Source organism: Syngnathus typhle, linkage group LG15 (genome assembly GCF_033458585.1).
Source record: "Syngnathus typhle isolate RoL2023-S1 ecotype Sweden linkage group LG15, RoL_Styp_1.0, whole genome shotgun sequence".
Taxonomy (NCBI): domain Eukaryota; kingdom Metazoa; phylum Chordata; class Actinopteri; order Syngnathiformes; family Syngnathidae; genus Syngnathus; species Syngnathus typhle.
The window spans coordinates 6,194,489-6,214,949 of NC_083752.1; the positions used below are offsets into that span (position 1 = coordinate 6,194,489).

Consider the following 20,461-nt stretch of genomic DNA (forward strand, 5'->3'; position numbering starts at 1 on the left):
AAATATGTTCACTGCTCCACATCCAGACTGCAAATGAATGTTACATGTTCAACACCTCCATTGGCTAATTTAATAATCCATAACTATTACACAACAGTTAATATGGGGGCTCAGTTTCTGACAAATATTCAAAAATATTCGAGTGTGCAGGTATTTCATGTGCTCATTTAAAAAGTAAGTTTTGCACATGCCCCCCCCCTTTTTTATATTGAATGAAATAAAAAAAAAGTACATTACCTTTTGGTATTTTGCATGAAATTATGTTGTAAAAACATCTATGTCCTTATGAGAGGCTGTTTACGTTGCTGCTGTTTTGGTTAGCAACATGGTTCACATGAGCTCAACTAGCTGACTAATAGAGAGATTTCAAGGGATTGCACGGGTGTACCTAATGAAAAGGTGTGTTTTTGCAGTCGTCACGAATGACAAAAGAACAACGGTGGCAACATAAGTAGGACAGCATTAAGTCGATTGGATTGCACGTGCAATGTGGCGTATCGAGTGAATAGTTACTTGTGTGTTGCATCACAAAGCTTAAACGGGATTGAACAAAATCAGCATGCCATGAACATGTGTTTAATAATTAATTCCTCTCATTATAAAGCAACACTTTCACATAATTTACAACTTAGGCAGACACCTTTCATATTTTTCACATTCAGTTAAATGCTGAATAGATTCTTTTTAGAACTGCTATAGTCCCTGATCCACTTCCTGCTTGTCTGTGATTGGCCAGGACGTGTCTCATCATTTGGGACATGACGAACAGCTGAGGTGCTCCTTGGTGGCGTTGGCGTATCCCGACAGGAGCAGCGTGGCGGGCTCTCGCTCAGTCGGGGGACTCTCCTCGTTGCCCAGGATGTGCTCCACCAGGCAGTGAGCGGCCTCCTCGATGTTGCTGTTTTCCTAAAGTAGGGCAAATCATCAAGCCATCTCTCCACTGTCTGCATTAAGGTCAAAGGTGAGTTTGAGCCAACTGACTTTAGGACAGAATTGGGCTACACTCTTGTCACAACACGCATACCTTGGCCGAGGTCTGGAACCAGCCGACAAAACCGTTGTCTCTGCAGAAGGCGTCCAGTCGGGGTTGCAGGCATGACGCTTGGTCAGCTTTATTGGCCAAGAGCACGGCGGGAACGGGCTTCCCGTGGCTCAGCCTCACCTTTGGACAAAGACAGGATTGGAAGGTACAAAATATATCCTCATGTCACTTTCATGGCTTTGGGCGTGCTGTTCCAGTCAAATTTGACTCCTTTTGACATTGGGGTACTGACCTTTGAGTCCAGGTCGTCCTTCCACTTGAGCACGGCGTCAAATGTGGACGCTCGCGTGCTGTCAAAGACCACCAGCGCTCCCACCGCTTCTCGGTAGTAGACGCGTGTCATGTTGCCGTAGCGCTCCTGTCCTACGACACAACATGACTATGCAGCGATAAAATGACAAGCCGACGAGAACAGTTTACTTAGCGTTAGATTTGAACTATGTCTGTGAATTGTTTCTTAAATCATAGCCTGGCTATGTTTTTATGATGGCAACAAAGAGAATAAAAACGCTTGTTAGTTCCGTGTTTTGATTCCATGGCAGGCATCATGTGAGTGTCGTTTTCCGCATGGGAGTCACTGGCCACATTCCACAAGCAGGCAACAAATGACAGGCATAGAGAGGGGCCGTGATACACACAGACACACACACACGGTCTTTTAGTACATTACTTGGATGTTTCCATGGAGATAGGATTGCCATAATATTTGTAGAAAATACAGTAAATGAACACAATTTTGTGTGCTCTAGTCAGCAATGTCCTTGTGATTGAAAAACATGCTAAAACCAGTTCAGCGTTTCACACTCAACTCAACTTTATTTATAGGTCAACATAGCAAAGCGTGCAGTTAGGCAATTGTAATATAATTCATGTCGTTATAGTAATCAGCCCTTTTTTTTTTATTTATTTAAAGAAATGTAAAAAATGTTTAAATGATAAATTTCTATTAGCCACACACTATAACTTGGGAGAATATCTTGGGAGATTGCCTCCATAAATCCTGGCCAAGGTGTACACACCAGAAGAAGCAGACCAAATAATAAATAATGTTTTTATGATGTACCAAATAGTACGGTGCTATTTCCCTATTTAAAAGACAGTTCTGTGAAAAGTGGACTTAACTTTGCTTGTGTATATATTTTTAGTGGGTCCTCACCGGCAATGTCCCAGAGCTGCAGTCGGACGACGGTATCCCGGTCCCACTGGAGCACCTTAAGGGCGAAGTCGACGCCGATGGTGGCGCGGTAGTGTTGCGAGAAGATGTGGTGCACGTAGCGCTTGATGATGGATGTTTTACCCACGCCCAGGTCCCCGATCACCAACACCTTGAATAGGAGCTCACGCTGCATGGCTCCCCCCCCCCCAGAGAAAACTCCCTAAAAAGTTCTCTAAAAACTATTCAGCTTACTAGGAAAGGCTACAAAACCAAAACGTTTTGTGGTCATTTAGGCCAAACGTGTAGATTCCCACCACTTACTGGAGAGGAGCATGAGGAATTTTGACCTCCGTGGTCCTCTGTGGACCTCCCACTCCCATGCGACTCTTGCCTGGGAGCGACTCCCGCTGCATTCAAGTGCTTGACTGAGGCGTGGGATTTTGAACATTGGAAACGTTCATATTTTGACTTTTTATTTAAATGTTCAATTTAAAATTAAACAAAAAAATATATGTATATAAAATGTGTGGAAATTAAGTGGAATTATGAATCAACTATTTAAATAATCATGTGATTAATTTAGCAATAAATTAATAATCTATTCTCATGTATTTTGCGTGTATAATTTATATTTATTTGTATTTAATTTTTAATTGCAATCCATCTTATTGTAGCTATAAATTATGCGTTGTAAATGCTCTTCATATTATTAAAGGTACTTCATCAAGTGACACAAAATGGTGGCTGTTGTAGCAAAAACCTAAATGGGATCAAATGTGAGTAAAATGCCTGTGGTCATAAAGAAAAAATTGGAAATATTCGACGACAGCGAATGCGTCACTTCCGCCGATTTGGGCTTCGTCGAAATGCGTGCATTTACGGTAAATGCAAATGTAAACGGTGCTGATGAGGGCGAGCGGATGCTGGTGTATGTGAGTGTGTGATGCCGTCGTGTTTGTCCTCGTCGCCGTCGTTTCATCCCAAAAAACAACGCAAATACTCGCCGGACAGTCTTTGTGCTTAAGACTCTATTGTCTGATCCATTTTATTTTTTTTTAAAAAAAACGTGAATCATCGCGATGCACAGCTGGTAAACAAAGTGTTTTCCCCCACCTCCTCTCCTCCCTTTGGGCTTGTTTTTGAAAGCATCATCGTCGAAATGGGGCTTGGCTTTTACGCATATTGACCTCTCGGCTTCAAGGTAAGTCAGTGGATACTCTCATTGATTGGATTGCTGTTGTATGTTAGTGCAGTAGCTGGATGCTAACGGGGATTGTGAAGGTAAAGGCCTGCGACAGCTCGGGGTGTGGAATCTGAGGCTCGCGGGCCACACATGGCCAGCAAAACACCTGATGCGGACCCAAATGCAGTATTTAAAAACAAGCCCTGTGCAAATGAGGAAAAACCATTTACCTGACAAATGGAGTTTTTTCTACTAAAATATTTACTTAACTTCTTGAGATAAATGAATTGCAATTAAATATATTTTGCCTCACCAATTACCTAACAAATTACGGTAAAATTTATTCTACTTAAGTCGCTTATTACAAGCCTTTTCTCTATTAATTTTTGTATTTAAAAATAAAAATGACAACAGTAAAGTTAGCCCAGTGTCAGTTCACAGTGGCTGAATCGTGACTGGGTTGTGCTTTCCTGACAGACTTGACATGGACACAATTTGGCTTTACCAGTTCCGTCTGATCGTGATCGGCGACTCCACGGTGGGCAAGTCGTGTTTGATCCGCAGGTTCACAGAGGGCCACTTTGCCCATGTGTCGGACCCAACTGTGGGTGTGGACTTCTTCTCGCGCCTGCTAGAGATTGAGCCAGGCAAGAGGGTCAAGCTCCAAATTTGGGACACTGCGGGCCAGGAGAGGTTCAGGTAACCTTAGCTATACTTGATAAAGATATACAGTAAAAACAACATTTAATGGTATTTCAAGAACTAAACCATTAGAAGTTAAACTTGTAAGTCAAGGTACCAGAGCACTTTTATGTAAGTCAGTACTTGGCAATAAATGAATTTGAGTCCGACAGGGTTCGTTTCCAAGTCCACTTTTGCTTACTTTTCATACGACTATTTACTCTGTTGTAGCATAATTTTGTCAGGATAGGATACTGATTATTACCTCCTCCAGGTCCATCACCAGAGCATACTACCGCAACTCAGTGGGCGGGCTCCTGCTCTTCGACATCACCAACCGCCGCTCATTCCAGAACGTGCACAGCTGGCTGGAGGAAGCGCAGAGTCACGTCCAGCCGCATAGCATTGTCTTCCTTCTGGTGGGTCACAAGTGCGACCTCGAGCCCCAGCGTCAGGTGAGCCGGCAAGAGGCCGAGAAGCTGGCGGCGGCCTTCGGGATGAACTACGTGGAGACGTCGGCACGTGACGCCATCAACGTGGAGACGGTTTGTTCATCTTTTTACGTGGCGTTTGCCCTCTCTAGTTCTCAGTGGCTCCATTCTGTCTACAAACGTTTTTGTCTCCTGAAGGCATTCATGGATCTGACGAGGCAGATCTTCGAGCTAGTGCGTGGCGGCGATATCAAGATCCAAGACGGCTGGGAGGGCGTCAAGAGCGGACTGGTCCCCAACACGGTACACTCCTCAGAGGAGGTCACCAAGGCAGGTCGCCAGTGTCTCTGCTGAGCTCATTTCTTTTGGACTCCATCTTTGGGAGATGGGCCTTCCCTTTGTCTGTGACTACATGGCGGGGCCCCACTCTTTCTGAAATGATTTCCATGTTGCAGTAGCACGCTTTAACTTGTCATGTGTCGACTACTTGCTCGGTGCAAAACACACTTTGTTCTCTCAATGAAAAGCACAAGAAGCCCCCCTCGTGTTGTTCACCATGTTTGACATGCACATTTACACTTAGGCAGTTAGTGATGACTACTGACACAACCAATAGAAATTAGACAGACTCTTCACCCCAAAGTGGAGACACAAATACACAAAACGACATCATGTATATACCACTTTCGATCACTGCCCATCGCAACAATAAATATTAGAGCCCAAATGATATGAATGCCATTTCTGTTATTTGGCAGAATGAAATTCAGATAACTGATCAATCAGACAATTTAAAACCTAATGAATAGAGAATTGTTGGGGGGATTGCTTAATGCGTACAATAAATGGATGATTTAAAGGCTAAACATTTGACTGTTTTACAATACTTCATCTTGTAATATTTAACATTACAGCAGAGAGAAATAGCCAATTCTTTGTAGATAGAGGGAAAAGAAAAATTGATTTGGTTTTTATTTGTCACGATTTGAACTTCATATTGTGCTGTTGAGGATCTTGTCAAGTCATTATTTTTCATGTTGCCCAATACTCCCAAATGCTCCTTAATACATCTTTTTGGCTTTGTATGGGTGGTCATAAATGCATCCACTTTCACTCAGTGGTTTTCAATCTAATTGCTGAGGTGAGTCTATTTTGAGTGCCTTTTAGAGGAACGAAGCTTGTGTCCATCTGTGTTTTATTATTCATGTACAGTGGGTATAGAAAGTCTACACACCCCTTAAAAGCGCATTAGAAGAGCTGAACTTTATCTTGGGTCTCTCAGACATATGTTAAATAGTGGGCACCTGTGTGCTGGATTTGGTTTGATTGTGACTAATTAATTCCAAACGCAGCCACATTCCCACTTACAAGAGGGTATGGACATTTCTAAAACCACGTCATTATTTATTTTTGACTTCCCCTCTTGAATAAAATGGAGTCATAAAGGTTATAGGTCATATTATTGGCAGAGAACTTTTTTTCTGTATATTTGAGCAGGCGTGAGTAGACTTATTATATCCACGATAAGTAACAAATGTGTAACATGATTCATTTGAACGGTGGCTTCGTGCACGTCATCTATAATAAATAAGTGGAACTATCCAAAAGGGTTTGAATGTCATTGGAGGTGGCGGCCAATAGAGGGAGCACTCATGCAAGTTCACAAAACACGTAATTTTCTATGCAAATACTGGCTATTTGTTTTTCTATTTACGTATCTTTACATATTCAAATTTTTTGACGTGTTTGTCGGACAAATACTGAAATTAGGTGACAAATACAAACGAGATTTAGAGCAGGGGTCCCCAACCCCCAGTCCGCGGACCGGGCCGCCAAGCTGCACAGATTTTTTATTTTATTTTTGTATCAACGATCAATTAATTCCGGTCAAGACGCTCATCCCGATCACGTGACATGTTTCTCCAGTCGAGCTAGCAAAAATGAGTAAAAATTTATTTTGAAAAATGTAAAAAATGTGGCGATTCTCTCCCAATTCCATCCGTCGGTGCAATTGTGTCTCTTGACACTCAGCTCGACATCGGCGGAAGCGAGTTTTGTGGCGATCTGGACTTTGAAGCAGGGACATTAAAGGCGCTCGGTCTGCTCCGTCCTGAAGCGAGAGCGGGGGCGTCCGGGCCAGGCTGGCGGCCAACCCAGCTCGACCGGCCGTGCCTTCCTTTCTTCGGGCGAACGTTCGATCGCTGGGCATCAACATGCCTGCTGAGATCTATGAAACGGACAGTGCGTAACTGCTGTGCATCTGGAGCGGCTAGCGTGCTATCGGGCGGACCGGGCCATTGTACGAGGGGGAACATCGCGAGGAGGTGGACTGCGTGTCTACATCCGTGACGAATGGTGCCGGGACTCTGTGGTGGGATGCAAGCACTGCTCGCCTCTGGCGAAGTTTGTGATCTTCAGGCTTTTGGCGTCCTGAACTCTCTCCCCCATTGTTTACTTGTATGTTACTCGTGTACTGTGTCTCGTCACCGTGGGATGGAGGAAACGTAATTTCGATTTCTTTGTGTGTCTTGGCATGAAGGAATTGACAATAAAGCTGACTCTGACTCTGACTCAAGTCAAGACGCTCGTCTCGGTCACGTGACGTCACCTCAGTCGAGCCCGCGAAGCAAACAAATATGATCAAGAAATAGAGATGTTTGGAGAAAAAGCCCAATGAGGAGACGGAAGAAGAAGAGGCTACGACTTCGACGAAAGAGTCCTACTGCAAATATGGATTTATCGCCGCCACAGGTGGCTCTGACACGACCAAGCATCCTGTATTTAAAGACAAACCATAACCACTTGGGGTGTCATTGTCTCCGATAACGCTGGCTCGTTTCTGAGAAACAAGCTCAGTGCTCCCACTACTGATTCACAATTTGGTTTTGTCTGATATCAGAGATTAAATAAAGAAAACCAACTGGCTGATTGATTTGTTTTAATTGAGAGGAAAAAAAAACAGCAAAAGCATTTCACTAGCTGACCAGGAGATGGCGACAGCGTGGCATCTGAAGACCATGGATTGTTTGTTCTGCTATAGCCTAGGTGACTGATTCACAATTTGGTTTTGTCTGATAATAGATATTAAATAAAGAAAACCAACTGGCTAATTGATTTGTTTTAATTGAGAGAAAAAAAAACATCAGCAAAAGCATTTCACTAACTGACCAGGAGATGGCGACAGCGCGGCATCTGAAGACCATGGATCGTTCTGCTATGCCGGTTTAAAAAAAACAAAAAAAAACGTAATTAGCTAGGGGTCAAAGGTCAAAGTTTACGGTTCAAAGTTCACCCAGGGGTCAAAGGTCGGTTCAAAGTTCACGGGGTCATGTGCACATTTTCGATTTTTAACTAGAGTTGAAAGTTCAGGGTTCAAAGGTCACCCAGGGGTCACCACGGGGTCACCACGGGGTCACCGCGGGGTCACCGCGGGTTCAAAGTTCAGGGTTCACTTTTTTTTTTTTTTTTTTTTTTTAGGTTAACCTTTATTTAACCCAGTGCTTCTCAATTATTTTCTGTTACGCCCCCCCCAGCAAGAAGAAAACTATTCGCGCCCCCCCTCCCCACCGTGACTATCCTAACTTGTCTTGTAAGTCGTAAAATGTTGCACTGTCGCAAACGTGACAGAAGTAACAATGAGAGCGCCACTGCCCCCTGCTGTAGTAAACGCGCAATTACACTTTATTCTAGTACTGCCAAAAAAAAAGCCTGTTCCCCAGGGTCACACGCGCCCCCCCAGGAATAGCACCGCGCCCCCCAAGGGGGGCGCGCCCCACTATTTGAGAAGCACTGCACTAATTCAACGGAATGGTGAGTTTTATTTTCATGTCGTTTATACTTGTTTTTATGCCAGTCGTATCATTTTATCGTATTTATTATAAATATATTATAGAAATGTATGATTTATTTATAGAAAGGCCGGTCCGCGAAAATATTTCTGACACGTAACCCAGTCCGTGGCGCACCAAAGGTTGGGGACCATCAATCTTTGAAAAACAATTTTTTGTTTGGTTTTCAAGAAAGCCTTCAACTTTTATGAGATACTTTATATGAGAGTGCAGTTGGTCGGTCCCCTTAATTAAGTTTATTATCCGATATGTATTCCCCGCTTTACACAAACAGCATGAAAAAAGGATTTTTCTTTTTTATTAAAAAAAAAACTACAGCCTGGTTTATTTATACATGACAGCTATATGTACATTCTGGAAACAAGACACAAAATGAAGCAGACCATTGTTGTTAAGATAAAAAAATCGATTAAAGACAAATTGATTTGAAAGGCACTAGGGCTGGATGTAACGTTATGATGAGCAGACGGATATGCCTCATGTGATTTTGATATTTCTTCTTAAAAGAAAATCCCTACCAGCCTTGGTGCTTTTCATCCAACAGATGATTATTTTGAGGCACTTCTTACTTAAGTCAAACAAACCATGAAAAATACTTTTGTCCCCCCACAATTATTCAGAAGCATTGATCATGGTGGGTGGGTGGATTGGGGTTCTAATTGACAGCATTTCACAAATATACACAAATACTGTATGTACTATACACAGTAAAGCACATTAATTATGCTGGGGGACATTTTTAGAATCACATGACATTATAGACAAACTTTTAAGAGGTCGATATTCTTTTTCAAAATATGACAGTAGTAGTTCATTTTGGTCAGAAAGGCTGATTACTTCAATGGCAAAACAATAATGAAGTCATACAAAAAACACACACAAGGGTGGGCAAACCTTTTTCTAGCGGGCCGTTTTACTTACAAAGGCCTACATTCAGAAAATATAATGAGACAATCACATAAAATTAATAAAATTTACGAAAAGAAAATCAATTAAAAAAAAAAAAAAGTAGTGTTACAAGGGAAAAGGGCATAATTTTACGAGAATAGTCAAGCATTTTAACAGGAAAACTCCAGTACCAGAAAAAGTTGGAATCTTACAAGAATAAATTCATCAAAAGTGCTAAGTCAAAAAGTTACTCTATTCTTTAGAGAGAAAAAAAAAAGTCAAACTTTACAAGTCATGGTGGCGTCCAGGGGGGAAAAAAAATAATTACAACCATGAGGTCAAGTTGGGAAAATAATTTAACATTGTTGTAATATTATAAAAATAAAGTTATCCTCAAAATTGGATAACATATCAAAGCCATTTGTCTTTTTTAGAATAAATGCTATGTCACAGTATTGTCTTACGTGACTTAAAAATACTCCCTAAGGTATTGGCCTTGTGAGACTCCAAACTTTCTTGTACAATGACTTTCTCTTTCTTAATATTAATGTGTCCATTTCATTTCAACGATCTTGCTTTGCTTTACTAATGCATGGGATGCGATAAATTACATTATGTACACAGGTTGCCCACCCCAGTGTAAAACTTGATCAGTATTTAAGTTAACTGAGATAAAGCATTTCAATCCACTCATCCCAAACATGACTGATGTACACATTTAAATAAGGAGCTCTACTAAAGACACAGAAGACTACATCTTGACAAAGTTTCAATCGAAACTAAACCGCAAATGACAATACATCTGCCACGATATAAAGCCACGAAGCGCTATCTTGACAAAATTCCTACATACTCGATTGATTAGTCAATGACTTCACCAAGTGCCCCTCACATCTGCAATGACTTCATTGGTGTGGATAAAGGCTGTTAAAAAAACAACAACAACAAATGGAGTGGAACCTCCAAAGCCAACTGAGACTTCAGCTTTAAATGCAGTTCTGATTTTTCTTTGGCTTTGAAAAGGGTAAAAACCACAATTAATTAAAAAAAATCGATTCGTTTTCCAGTGCTGTACTCAAACAACAAACAACAAAACAAAACATTAAATTTCAAGTCAGACGTCTTAGGGTGAATTTTACTTTTATTTCACCGTGTGTATGAAATTTTAGCAAGTTAAAACATTGACCGTAGGAGTTAAAAATGTATCATGTGGCGAGAACAAGTAAAAGTAGATGTGAACCATTATCTAAAGTTTAAAGTCAGTGAGAAATATTGCCATGCCATTGGCTAAGTTGTCATTCATTAGATTTTGGAAAAGCCTAAAGTGTCATCACAACTTAAGAGGTTCCACTGCACACTCAACACGTTAACAAGAAGTTCAAGTTTTGTTGTCAATTTTTTTTTTTCATATTAGTACTACAAAGTCAGCCTAGGTCACAATTATGAAGGGTCCACTGTCCACTGAATGTCAATGAGAAGTTCGATTAATTTGCTGTAAGTTCCACCGCACACGAATAGACAACAAAAAGTTCCAACGTTCTCAGCAGCTCACTTGACTTTTTAAGTTAGAGCGAGTCAAGCGACGTGACAACTTTAGCCGTTCTGTTTTGTTGTCGGTAACAAATGTACAATATTTGACACTGGAACTTGAAAAGCCGACCGGAGTCACAACTTTGCAGGGTACGAGTTTCAAGTTTGCTAGTAACAAGTTTGCTAGTAACAATTTGTCAATTGATGGTGCGCATAAGTGTGTAAAAAATTTGCGGAAAAGTCAACTCTTCCAAAGTAAATAGGAAAAACTTTGAGGTGTCATGTAGCTAGCATCAACATGGATAGTGTTCCATTATTGACCTTTCAGCATTTAGGTCCCAAACAGGACGTTAAGCCTGTTTAGTTTCGGAACTACCCTGTTTATACATACATACACAGACACACACACACACAGCAGACACAAAGCAACAGGCTGGTGCAATCTAGTGTACGCGGACAAGGAGTTGACATTTGCCAGCGTAGCGTCACAAGCGCTAATCATCATCTCCACTAATGGAGATGAGGGAGGACGAGGATCTTGCGTGAATGTAGAAAAGCGATGGGAAAAAAATAAAAATGAACAGGCGTCTGGTCACAGTGTCCGAAACATCGCGTTATTATTGGCATCTTGTGTGACGAGAGGCAAAAGACTCGCCTCCCTTTCGGGCAACGTTCCAAAGTCCACGTGCACGCTGGCAAAGCGCAACTCCCTCCGATCTCCAGGACCGCATGTGCGGCTGGCTATAAGGGGCTGTTGGCCCCCTCCACGTCGCTATCGATGGGGGCTCCCATGTAAATGGGGCTCTTGGACTCCAGCTCCGGCTCGTATTTGCGAGGCGATGGGCGGTTTGCGCTGCTGTTGGGTATGCCGTAGAAGAAGTAGATGGCGAAACCTGGAGGCAAGGAGAGCAGGTGTTAGGAAGTCTCGCGGTTGACCCGAGCTGTTTTGCGCCAACCCTGTCTCTTCAAACGTACCAATGACCATCCAGACGGTGAAGCGCCACCACGTGGCCTTGTCCAGCTGCATCATGAGGTAGATGTTGACGAAAACGCTGAACAGGGGCAACCAAGGGAGGAGAGGAACCTTAAACCAAAAATAACATTATTATGTGGAAGTGTTACAATGTGGAATTAAAAATAGGCATAGTCGCTTTTCAGTTAATTACTCATGATCTATTTCATTATTTCTACCTGCATTGCAGTGTTGATCTAAATTTGATTAATTGCTCAGCCCTAAAGCCCAAGGAGTAACAGAATACTTGTGTGCCCGATTATTTTGGACGGAAAATTTCCTGACCCAAAAGGACTGTTTTGGAAAATAGTGGCTCATCATGTGGATGTGTATACAAGTCATGTGACGCCTTGTTGCGGTGACTCAATTTGTCTGTGTTGCTCAATGAGGTGTAGGACAAAAACAAGCGGGAAAGACTGTTTTTGTGAGATTAGCAGCGGGCTTTTTTACCTTGAAAGTCAGAGCTTCTTTGCTCTCGGGCTGCCTGCAGATGATGATAAGGCAGCCGATGCACAGCAGAGTCAAAATGACACAAAACGCCACCACAACGCCGTTGCCGGCCAGCAGCTCCGATAGAAAGTTGGCCAGGATGATGCACAGGATGGTGATGAAGACGGCTGCGCGCCCACACACAGTGGCACCGTTAAGATACTAAATAAGCCGTTGGCGTTCTTGCATAGTGCGCCGTTGTGTACTCACAGATGACGGCGGTGGTCACATAGACGATTTTGCCCGAGATCATCGTAGGGTTCTTTGAGCCAGGGCTGAGCAGCATCTTGTAGGTAAAAGCTTGGCTTAAGGGCTTCTCCTCACTCTCAGTGTACTCGTCGCCGCTGTCCACGCCGCTCACGGTCCCTTTCCCGCCTTCCATCAGCTTCTCTGTCTGGCTGGATGACCGCAATGTGCCTGGCTGGTACCTGAAGGAAGACCAATTATTTCGAGCAAAGCATGGGGGGACCAAAAGCGACGATTCAGTTGAAAAATGTTGGACTGGGTTCCCTACCTGAGAATGAGAACACAAATAGCCACCAGCGAATACGCCAACAACGTTCCGATGGACATGAGGTCGACCAGAGCGGCAAGGTCAAACAGGAAGGCCATCAGAGCTGTGGAGAGAAACACCAGACTGATCAGCTAAGGCAATAGTAGCTCCGTAAAAAAGGAAATACGCTTTTTGGAGCGAGGCGGTTTACCGGCGACAATGCCAGAAACGATGGTGGCCAGCACGGGCGTTTTGGTGCGAGCATTTATCCTGGACAGCGTGCGGAACAACAGCCCGTCCTCCGCCATGGCGTAGATGACGCGGGGCATGGGGAACATGGAGCCCAGCAGGCTGGTGGACAGAGCGCACAGCGAGCCCACGGCCACGATGTAGCGGGCCGGGGCCCAGTCCACGTAGGTGAAGGCCTCGGGCAGAGGGCTCTGGGTGTTCAGCTCGTAGTAGGGCATCATCAAGGTGAGAGCGGCCGACACGCCGAAGTAGGCGACGAAGCAAATGAGCAGCGAGGCCACGATGCCGATGGGGATATCACGCATGGGGTTCTTGGCCTCCTCGCCTGCGTAAGACAAACGCAGAGAATAGTGAGAACTGACAAGCTGTCCCAAGCTAGCCACTATTTGAGGAAGTCCGACGTACTTGTGGTGGCGATGCAGTCAAAGCCGACAAAAGCGTAGAAGCAGGTAGCGGCACCGGAGAGAACGCCGGCAAGGCCGAATGGAGCAAAACCGCCAGTCCCGAATTCTTTCTCGACACTAGATGATATTCAGAGGAAAGCACAGTTGAATACACAAAGTTGAGGACACACAATTTCAGAGCGCGCACTACTTACTCGCTGTTGTTGCTTTCGTTCCTGAACGTAGTGTAGTTCTCCAGCGTGAGGTTCCAGTTGGCCGCGTCGCCCTTTACGAAGCCCGAGATAATGACGAAGCCCAGCACCACCAGGTTGATGCCGGTGAAAATCTTGTTGACCAGCGCCGACTCGCTCGCACCAAAGGCCAGCAGGCCTGCGGGCACAGAGCAGGCGAGAGCGTTCACACCGAGAAGATCATTCGCAGTGAGTGGGCCCAAGTGTGTGAATGTCATCAAACCACCAAGAAGTGACAACATTCTGCCCATGTCCTCACTACTTTGACATCCCACACTAGGTGCAACAATAGTTTTTATTTGTCCAATGGCACAGATCATTCGTATTTGTCAAACAAAGCTGACTCACCAGTGAGCAGGAGCACCAAGATGAGCGCAAACAGGTCAGGGTACTCAGCCAACACTTGGCCGGGCACCTTCATTGTCATGGCGGCCTTGAAGAAGTCCGAGATCTTTTGCTCCACTAGGTTGTCGAAAGTGGAGCTCCACGCACGAGCCACGCTCGCCGTACCTGCGACAAATTGTGAAGGAAAGGTTAGTCGGTCGGGAGTGTTCTCAATTTGTATTTGCGTTGGACTCACCAATCACGTAGGAAAGTATGAGATTCCAGCCGGTGATGAAGGCCCAAATCTCCCCCACCGTCACGTAGCTGTAGAGGTACGCAGAGCCCGTCTTGGGGACGCGAGCTCCGAACTCAGCGTAGCACAGGCCCGCCAACATTGAAGACAGCGCGGCTATGAGGAAGCAGAGGACGATGGCGGGCCCGGCCTTCTCACGGGCCACCTCGCCGGCTAGCACGTAAACGCCGGCGCCCAGGGTGGAGCCCACCCCCAAGGCGATGAGGTCCAGGGTGGACAGGCAGCGGGCGAAGCGGGTCTCCTCGCTGGTTAAGTCCAGCACGCGGCGACGCAGCAACTTGTTGCCAAATTGGGACAGCTTGTTCGCCATTTTTGCTGTAAAAACGCGTGGGTGCTATTTGACTTGACTTCGATTGACTCGAGGCGTGGAACTGGAGAAACTTTACGCAGATGGCAGATCTGTTGATGATTGGTCCGTCGGCGTGGGCGTGTTTGACAATAAGGGAGGGCGCAGTATTTGGCAGCCTGTGAGGAGAAGAAAACAAGTTCACTATTCAGGAACTGCCAAAGTTTCTCAGCGTTTGGCAGCAGGGGGTACATATTATTGCAGCCTTTCCATTCCGGCCGAAAGCTGTTGCCGCGGCGACATGCACTCGGTTTCTTGTACTTTACCAACGACAAATGCTCTCTCACTAGCTACTGGACTGGTTTCACACAAATCGCACTGATACCTTGATTCAGGAGTGACCAATTTTTTTTAATTTTTTTTTTTATTTGTCAGCATTTAAGGAGAGCTTTCAAATGTTTACTGAACAGTCAACTGGGAAAGTATAAACCCATGCACGCTGCTTTTGTTATCTCAGTAAGCTTGAGATTCGCAGAACTCGGTCGGGAAACACATGGTCTAATATCTGCGGGCTAATATCAACAGTGGAGAAGAAAACAGCAGCTGGATGAGACAAAGTAGCAGCCCGGAGAGAAGCCGGATGAAAAAACAAATAACTCGCCTTTTGAAACATATTAGGTTCCATCGCACGGACCCCTAGAACAGGTTTTGGCTAACCAGGTCACGTTTTATCTCTTGTGCTGTTTAACTACAATCAAGAGAGCGTAAGGGACACCTGCATAAAAGTCAAACAAAAACAGTTGGCGATAACACGCAACCATGCGCCTTTCTGTTTACAATAGGGGGTTCGGCCATCACCTGATGTACCAACACGGCTCTGACGTGGACTGACGCGGGGGCACGGCCCACATGTGTGCAACGAGCGGACTGCAAGGTAATGACCGCGCTGGAATGTTCCGGCTGTGTACGTCAACGCAGGCTTGCAGCGGCGTGTGTAATTTGAGGCGTTGCCTTCTCTATTTTTGTCCCCCTTCATGCAAATTAGGAAAAGAGCAAGTTTGGAGAGACGTCCTTTGAGGGAGATTCATTGAAAAAGAAAATGCAATAGAGGTGACAAAATCAATCCATTTAAATAGCGGCTAATCGATTGTCAAAATAGTAGATAATTTATATGAAAAAGTTAAACAATCTTGACAATTTAATAATTGATTATTTGCTCCCAATTTAGTTTTTAGTACACAATTAGAAGTGCGATTCTAAAACAGGTATGGTTGCTACACTTCCTCATTCAGCAGATGGTTGCAGGACTACATTTGTAAAATTTTGCAAACTGCCCCAGCGTCAAGTAGTTTGACTAAAACAATAACGAACAAAAATATGCAGTCACACCTTAGAATTAAGGCTAGCCAAAGTAGTTGTCGTAAAAGTAGTGTAGTATTCTGCAGGAATGATCACGCGAAATTCTATTTTAACACAAAATGGAGGGCATGTGCTTTGAATCTGCCACAGGTTGTGCCAAGGTGCGGCTTTTTACGACGCAGAAATGGACAAACTCCCTTCCTGCAGCCGAGTGTGATTTTCCTCGTGCTATTAAAAGCATTACTGAAGAATCAAAACTTTCATCCACACAAAAAATACGACATTTTTACAATGTGGCAACAGCTGCCGTGGACTCTAAGAGGATTAGGTAGAAAAGCTACAAACAACTTAACCGAATTAACCTGTACACAACTCGCATTGTAAATATCATGCGTCTTGCTTGTCTTGTCGTCACATTCCACAACACACGTACACATCTATGTCTGCATTAGCAAACCGGCAACATAACCGCTACAAAATTCAGTAATTTTTCCTATTCAGATTTGGTTTTCTATTGTAAAATGAGAGGTTTAGCGCAATTAAAGTCGATTGTCGAAAAAGAAAGTTATCCAATCATTAACGATAGATGTTTCCAAACTTTCTTTTTTTAATTACTACGGCATTCGTCTAATCCAAAGACTAGCGCTAAAAGAACACTGTGTTCAGTAGCTTGCAAGACTAAATAGCCATTGAAAAGCACTAACGTGACCTTGCATAACCCTGGAAGGGGTATTAGAACACGGCTGGTTATGCAAACACACACACGCTCCCAGCCCACCCTTTGAGCCACAATGTATGTTTGTATGTGTAAGGAACGCTACAGCTTATCGTAAAGGATCTGACGTGTTTGCATAAGGGGGCGCTCGCCTTTTGAACTTGTGTACGTGCGGACCACTCGACCCCCGAGCTTGAACCGGGCGACCCTTTAAGTCACCTGGCTGGAAGCAAGAACGGCTGCCAAAAAAAAAAAAGTAAATAGTGAACTCGCAGGGAGATGGAATGTGACAAGCGGGAATCTGCTCATTTTCCCACGCGCAATGATCCAGGAAAAAAAAATAAACGAGCTGAAAAAAAATTCACCTCTCCAAGAAACCGTATCCAATCGTTGTTTGAAAACATCGTCTCCATTTTGACTATCAAAATCTGTTAATAATCCAGTGAAGTAGACTTTAAAGTAGACAAAATCCATTACTTAGCTCTTTTTGTCGTACTATAATAACCAAGAGTTGAGGTGTTGAATCAATCAATTAATTGACCACTATTTTAACAATAGAGTAGTCATTTAAAGCTATTGTTTAATTTAAAATTGTCCAAATCTTTAAAAACAAAGCCGCAACACAATCTTATGTGCCCAATACTACAACTACTACAACAGCTTAACTGTACTAACCATTAACTGACTTCATCAAGCCAGCGTGAGTCATCGACAATGTTTGAGAGATGACCTTAGAATGGTCTTTAAATGTAGAATGTAAAATGGCAGCTGGTTGATCATGAAAAAAATATTTTCAGGGCATTTAGAAGGTGTGGTGTGCATTCTTCCTGTTGCAAAACCTGCAAGGCGGTTCCTGTACAACTTCATCTTCAACCAATCATACGGTGCGAGTATAAACCTGCTAGTCACCACAATAATATTTTTTGAAAACATTCAAATTAACAAACCGTTCCGACTTTGAACTTTGTCATAAAGCTTTGAAATGCGTCTAGAGAGCCCACCTAGGGCGTTGCATCACAATTTCATGGGCATAAAACCTCCTGGCTTAATTGTAAATTACAATCATACAAAATAATATACATCAAATCACTAAATGCATTAATGTTGATTGATACATTTATAGGCTCAAATTATAGCGTCCGTGTAATTTTCTGTGTAATTATCAGTTATCAACGAGGGCACGTTCCACAACCTCCATACCACCATATCAAGACACCTTACTGAGCGCTGGAAATGGTTAATGACAATCAAATATTAATTCTGATCTATTTTACTCTTTATTTCCGTGCTAGTTATTTGAGTACATTGTGGTTGAGCGCAGGCTGATGCAACACACGCGTGGTAACTACCCTAGAACATCATGGCAACATTCAAGGGAAGGATGACTCACTTTTAAGGCAACCAAATTTTTAAGATATATGTCGATCTAGTTTGCTTGATCGTAAAAAGAAGGGATCAGCTTTACTTACGCTATTTGACGCGCCGTGGGGGTAGTTAGGAGCGTCTGTCACCGACAAAACAGCAGCTGCTAGGCTACGTGGCTTCGTCCGACTCCGGTTCTGAATGTTGCTTTCACTGTTTCCATAAAACGTCGTAATTTGCAAAAGTTGAATTCAGAAAACGGCCCGAAATCTAACATTTTTTAAATGTATTATTGTTTCATGAATATGGAATGTTGCTATAGATAACAGGATGCTACGCTAGTCTTATTCACGATACAGCGCTATTTAGTTGGCCAATCTTCTGATAGAACTGTAAGATCATATAGTAAAGGGAGGTCCGTGAAGAGCATCACCGTAATTCCACGCCTTACTAGTAATCGTGCCTGTCGTACCATAACAATGAATGAAACACAAGACTAAAATAGCGTATGTAAATTGAATCGTGCGTCTAAACATACAAACACACACATTCTTCCAATATATATATAAATATATAAAAAACAGCGTTATTTGGAACTCTTTCAAAGGGTCTGACGTCACCCGATTACCCGCTTAAAATGTAAAATAAAGCAGCGAGGCGAACGCCGTCACGCTTACTAAAACTGTGGGCAACGTTAATTCTTATTGTTGTATTTAAATAACTATCGCAATAACCTTTTCTAACAATTAGGGGCGCCATTTATGGAGAAAAGCGAATGGAAGGATTGCATCAGTCGACTTGGGTGACCGCCAAAATAAGTAGAGAGCTTCCACAATGTCGAAGTCACGTTTTTGAAAAGTAATAAAGTTTATTACCGTGAACACCGCTTGGATCAAAGTCCAGAGAAGCTGACAAAAAGCAGAGCGTCTTGCTTGCTTGCTGATGAATTATCTCGCTCCGTAGCTCCGGGAACGTGCTTTTGATCTGCTTGAAAGTGGGCGGAGGGCGTGCGTGTATGTGTGTGTGCGTGTACGTGTGTAAACAAAGTGACGTCACACGGGATGGCCCTTCCCATTCATTGTCCGAAGCCTAAACATATTCAAAGCCTGAAAATACTCTAAAAAAGAAACAGAGCTGCTAACTTCTAAGAAAGGCAAGGCAGCTTTATTTGTATCATACATTTCATTAACAAGCGAACTCAATTTGCTTCGCATAATTGCATCATAAGAACTAAATGCGGCTTGGAACTCTGGGCTCTACCCAATTTAGGATCTAAACCACTCAGTAGCAAAATCTTACAATCTATTCTACAGCTGACTGGGAGCCAGTATAAAACTCTTAGGATTGGACGAATATGCTCTGATCTTATTCTGGTCAGAACTCGAGCTGCAACGTTCATCAGAAAGTGTTGTCTGATGCTTTTCTGAGTGAGTCCACTATGCAGCCTTGTGTTGAACTATTTTTGTAAATCATCAGCAGTCAATTCTATTAAAAGGGACATGTATTTTGGATTAAAATAGTCATGAAAATCAATCGAGACTGCAGTTTCCCTTGTGGCATGAATGGAAGACAACGAGATGAAGGAAACAATCCGACCTTGCAATCAAAAGAGAAAGTTGTGACAATTGTCGCTGTGTTATTGCGAAAGTCAACGGTGTACACACCCATGTGTTAGCAATACTGGGGTCATTTGGCAGTGAGGCCTCCACTTTTGTTTTAGTTTGCTTCGCACCATCTGCAAGGCTAATTTAATCGACTTTCAGGACGAGCTAACTTGACATCCAACGGGTTCCTAAATCGAAATGTTCTCCCCCCACACCGTGGTTTGAGCAACGCCCATTTTGTCCTTGCCCGGCCGGCCTCGCTGCTCTTTCGATTTATTTCCACTTTATCAAGCTAAACCCGCAATAGGTGTCTCTACAAACACGGACGTCATTGCAGAGCGCTAACCAAACACGACCTAATCTGTGCCTTGGACCGCTGTGCCCATCATGCATGTCCGCTTTCATTTCTCAGGACATCAAAGCTGCTTTGTGTTGCAGGTTACTGTCCTAATTTGACGGGGAAGGTCGGCCCACTATCATTACTCGAGACTTTCAAGACATTTTTATGTAGAACCTTTCAAGGGAAATGCTGAAGAAGAGCAAGAATTTGGAATTAAATCAACATTTTCAAAAAGTCACAGAAGAAAAGAGGACCTTGACAAATATTGGCATAGTAAATCGCAATAATATTTTTCAAAATCTTTCCGGTTTATACACAAGTGTGTTGAGATTATTCTTTGGATGACTATATTGACTCTTCTATCAACTCTCAAACAGACGGTTAATATAATTGTTGTAAATAAGACAGACTGCGTTCCGACATATGTATGATTATTATTGGTGAGTTAAAAACAATTCCTCTCTGGTCTGAATGGAGAGGATACAATGAAATCAAAGACAATTCAATGCATGTGCAATGTAA

General features: G+C 43.3%; 3 protein-coding genes and 2 long non-coding RNA genes across 8 annotated transcripts; 3 read left to right on the top strand and 2 right to left on the bottom strand.

The window, feature by feature from the left end:
• Positions 1–544: 544 nt before the first annotated feature.
• On the bottom strand, positions 545–2,391 carry rab38c (RAB38c, member of RAS oncogene family). The gene is made up of 4 exons (XM_061298843.1): positions 2,199–2,391; positions 1,275–1,405; positions 1,025–1,162; positions 545–906 (listed from the first exon to the last, which is right to left on the bottom strand). Exons 1-4 carry the CDS (start codon positions 2,389–2,391, stop codon positions 748–750), a joined length of 621 nt encoding a protein of 206 aa, XP_061154827.1. The 3' UTR covers positions 545–747.
• LOC133167842 (uncharacterized) lies at positions 820–2,328 on the top strand. Its single transcript, XR_009718113.1, has 3 exons — positions 820–961; positions 1,071–1,187; positions 2,188–2,328. It is a non-coding gene; the product is annotated as an uncharacterized LOC133167842 (long non-coding RNA).
• Positions 2,392–3,073: 682 nt separating the features above from the next.
• LOC133167838 (ras-related protein Rab-39B-like) lies at positions 3,074–6,094 on the top strand. Its single transcript, XM_061298842.1, has 4 exons — positions 3,074–3,399; positions 3,859–4,080; positions 4,337–4,607; positions 4,692–6,094. The coding sequence occupies exons 2-4, from the start codon at positions 3,866–3,868 to the stop codon at positions 4,845–4,847; spliced, it is 642 nt and encodes a 213-aa protein (XP_061154826.1). The 5' UTR covers positions 3,074–3,399; positions 3,859–3,865; the 3' UTR covers positions 4,848–6,094.
• Positions 6,095–6,408: 314 nt separating this feature from the next.
• LOC133167843 (uncharacterized) lies at positions 6,409–7,710 on the top strand. Its single transcript, XR_009718114.1, has 2 exons — positions 6,409–6,950; positions 7,033–7,710. It is a non-coding gene; the product is annotated as an uncharacterized LOC133167843 (long non-coding RNA).
• Positions 7,711–8,621: 911 nt separating this feature from the next.
• slc7a3a (solute carrier family 7 member 3a) lies at positions 8,622–19,026 on the bottom strand. 4 transcript variants are annotated; one of them, XM_061298830.1, is made up of 12 exons: positions 18,871–19,014; positions 18,103–18,208; positions 14,217–14,738; positions 13,985–14,146; positions 13,601–13,775; positions 13,408–13,523; positions 12,965–13,327; positions 12,775–12,877; positions 12,471–12,688; positions 12,222–12,388; positions 11,735–11,843; positions 8,622–11,652 (listed from the first exon to the last, which is right to left on the bottom strand). In XM_061298830.1, exons 3-12 carry the CDS (start codon positions 14,581–14,583, stop codon positions 11,501–11,503), a joined length of 1,932 nt encoding a protein of 643 aa, XP_061154814.1. In that variant the 5' UTR covers positions 14,584–14,738; positions 18,103–18,208; positions 18,871–19,014; the 3' UTR covers positions 8,622–11,500. The 4 variants fall into 4 exon arrangements, with proteins under 4 accessions (XP_061154814.1, XP_061154815.1, XP_061154816.1 ...); XM_061298831.1 differs by lacking the exon at positions 18,103–18,208 and having other exon boundaries at positions 18,871–19,026; XM_061298832.1 differs by lacking the exon at positions 18,871–19,014 and having other exon boundaries at positions 18,103–18,466.
• Between the last annotated feature and the right edge of the window lie 1,435 nt (positions 19,027–20,461).

Coding starts and splice junctions, on each gene's coding strand:
- slc7a3a (XM_061298831.1), bottom strand. CDS start 14,583: ATGGCGAACAAGCTGTCCCAATTTGGCAACAAGTTGCTGCGTCGCCGC. Junction 14,147..14,216: donor CATACTTTCCTACGTGATTG/GTGAGTCCAACG, acceptor AATTTGTCGCAG/GTACGGCGAGCGTGGCTCGT. Junction 12,878..12,964: donor CGTTTCTGGCATTGTCGCCG/GTAAACCGCCTC, acceptor TTCTCTCCACAG/CTCTGATGGCCTTCCTGTTT.
- LOC133167838 (XM_061298842.1), top strand. CDS start 3,866: ATGGACACAATTTGGCTTTACCAGTTCCGTCTGATCGTGATCGGCGAC. Junction 4,081..4,336: donor GCGGGCCAGGAGAGGTTCAG/GTAACCTTAGCT, acceptor TACCTCCTCCAG/GTCCATCACCAGAGCATACT. Junction 4,608..4,691: donor ACGCCATCAACGTGGAGACG/GTTTGTTCATCT, acceptor TGTCTCCTGAAG/GCATTCATGGATCTGACGAG.
- rab38c (XM_061298843.1), bottom strand. CDS start 2,391: ATGCAGCGTGAGCTCCTATTCAAGGTGTTGGTGATCGGGGACCTGGGC. Junction 1,406..2,198: donor GCAGCTCTGGGACATTGCCG/GTGAGGACCCAC, acceptor GTTGTGTCGTAG/GACAGGAGCGCTACGGCAAC. Junction 907..1,024: donor GGTTCCAGACCTCGGCCAAG/GTATGCGTGTTG, acceptor GCCCTACTTTAG/GAAAACAGCAACATCGAGGA.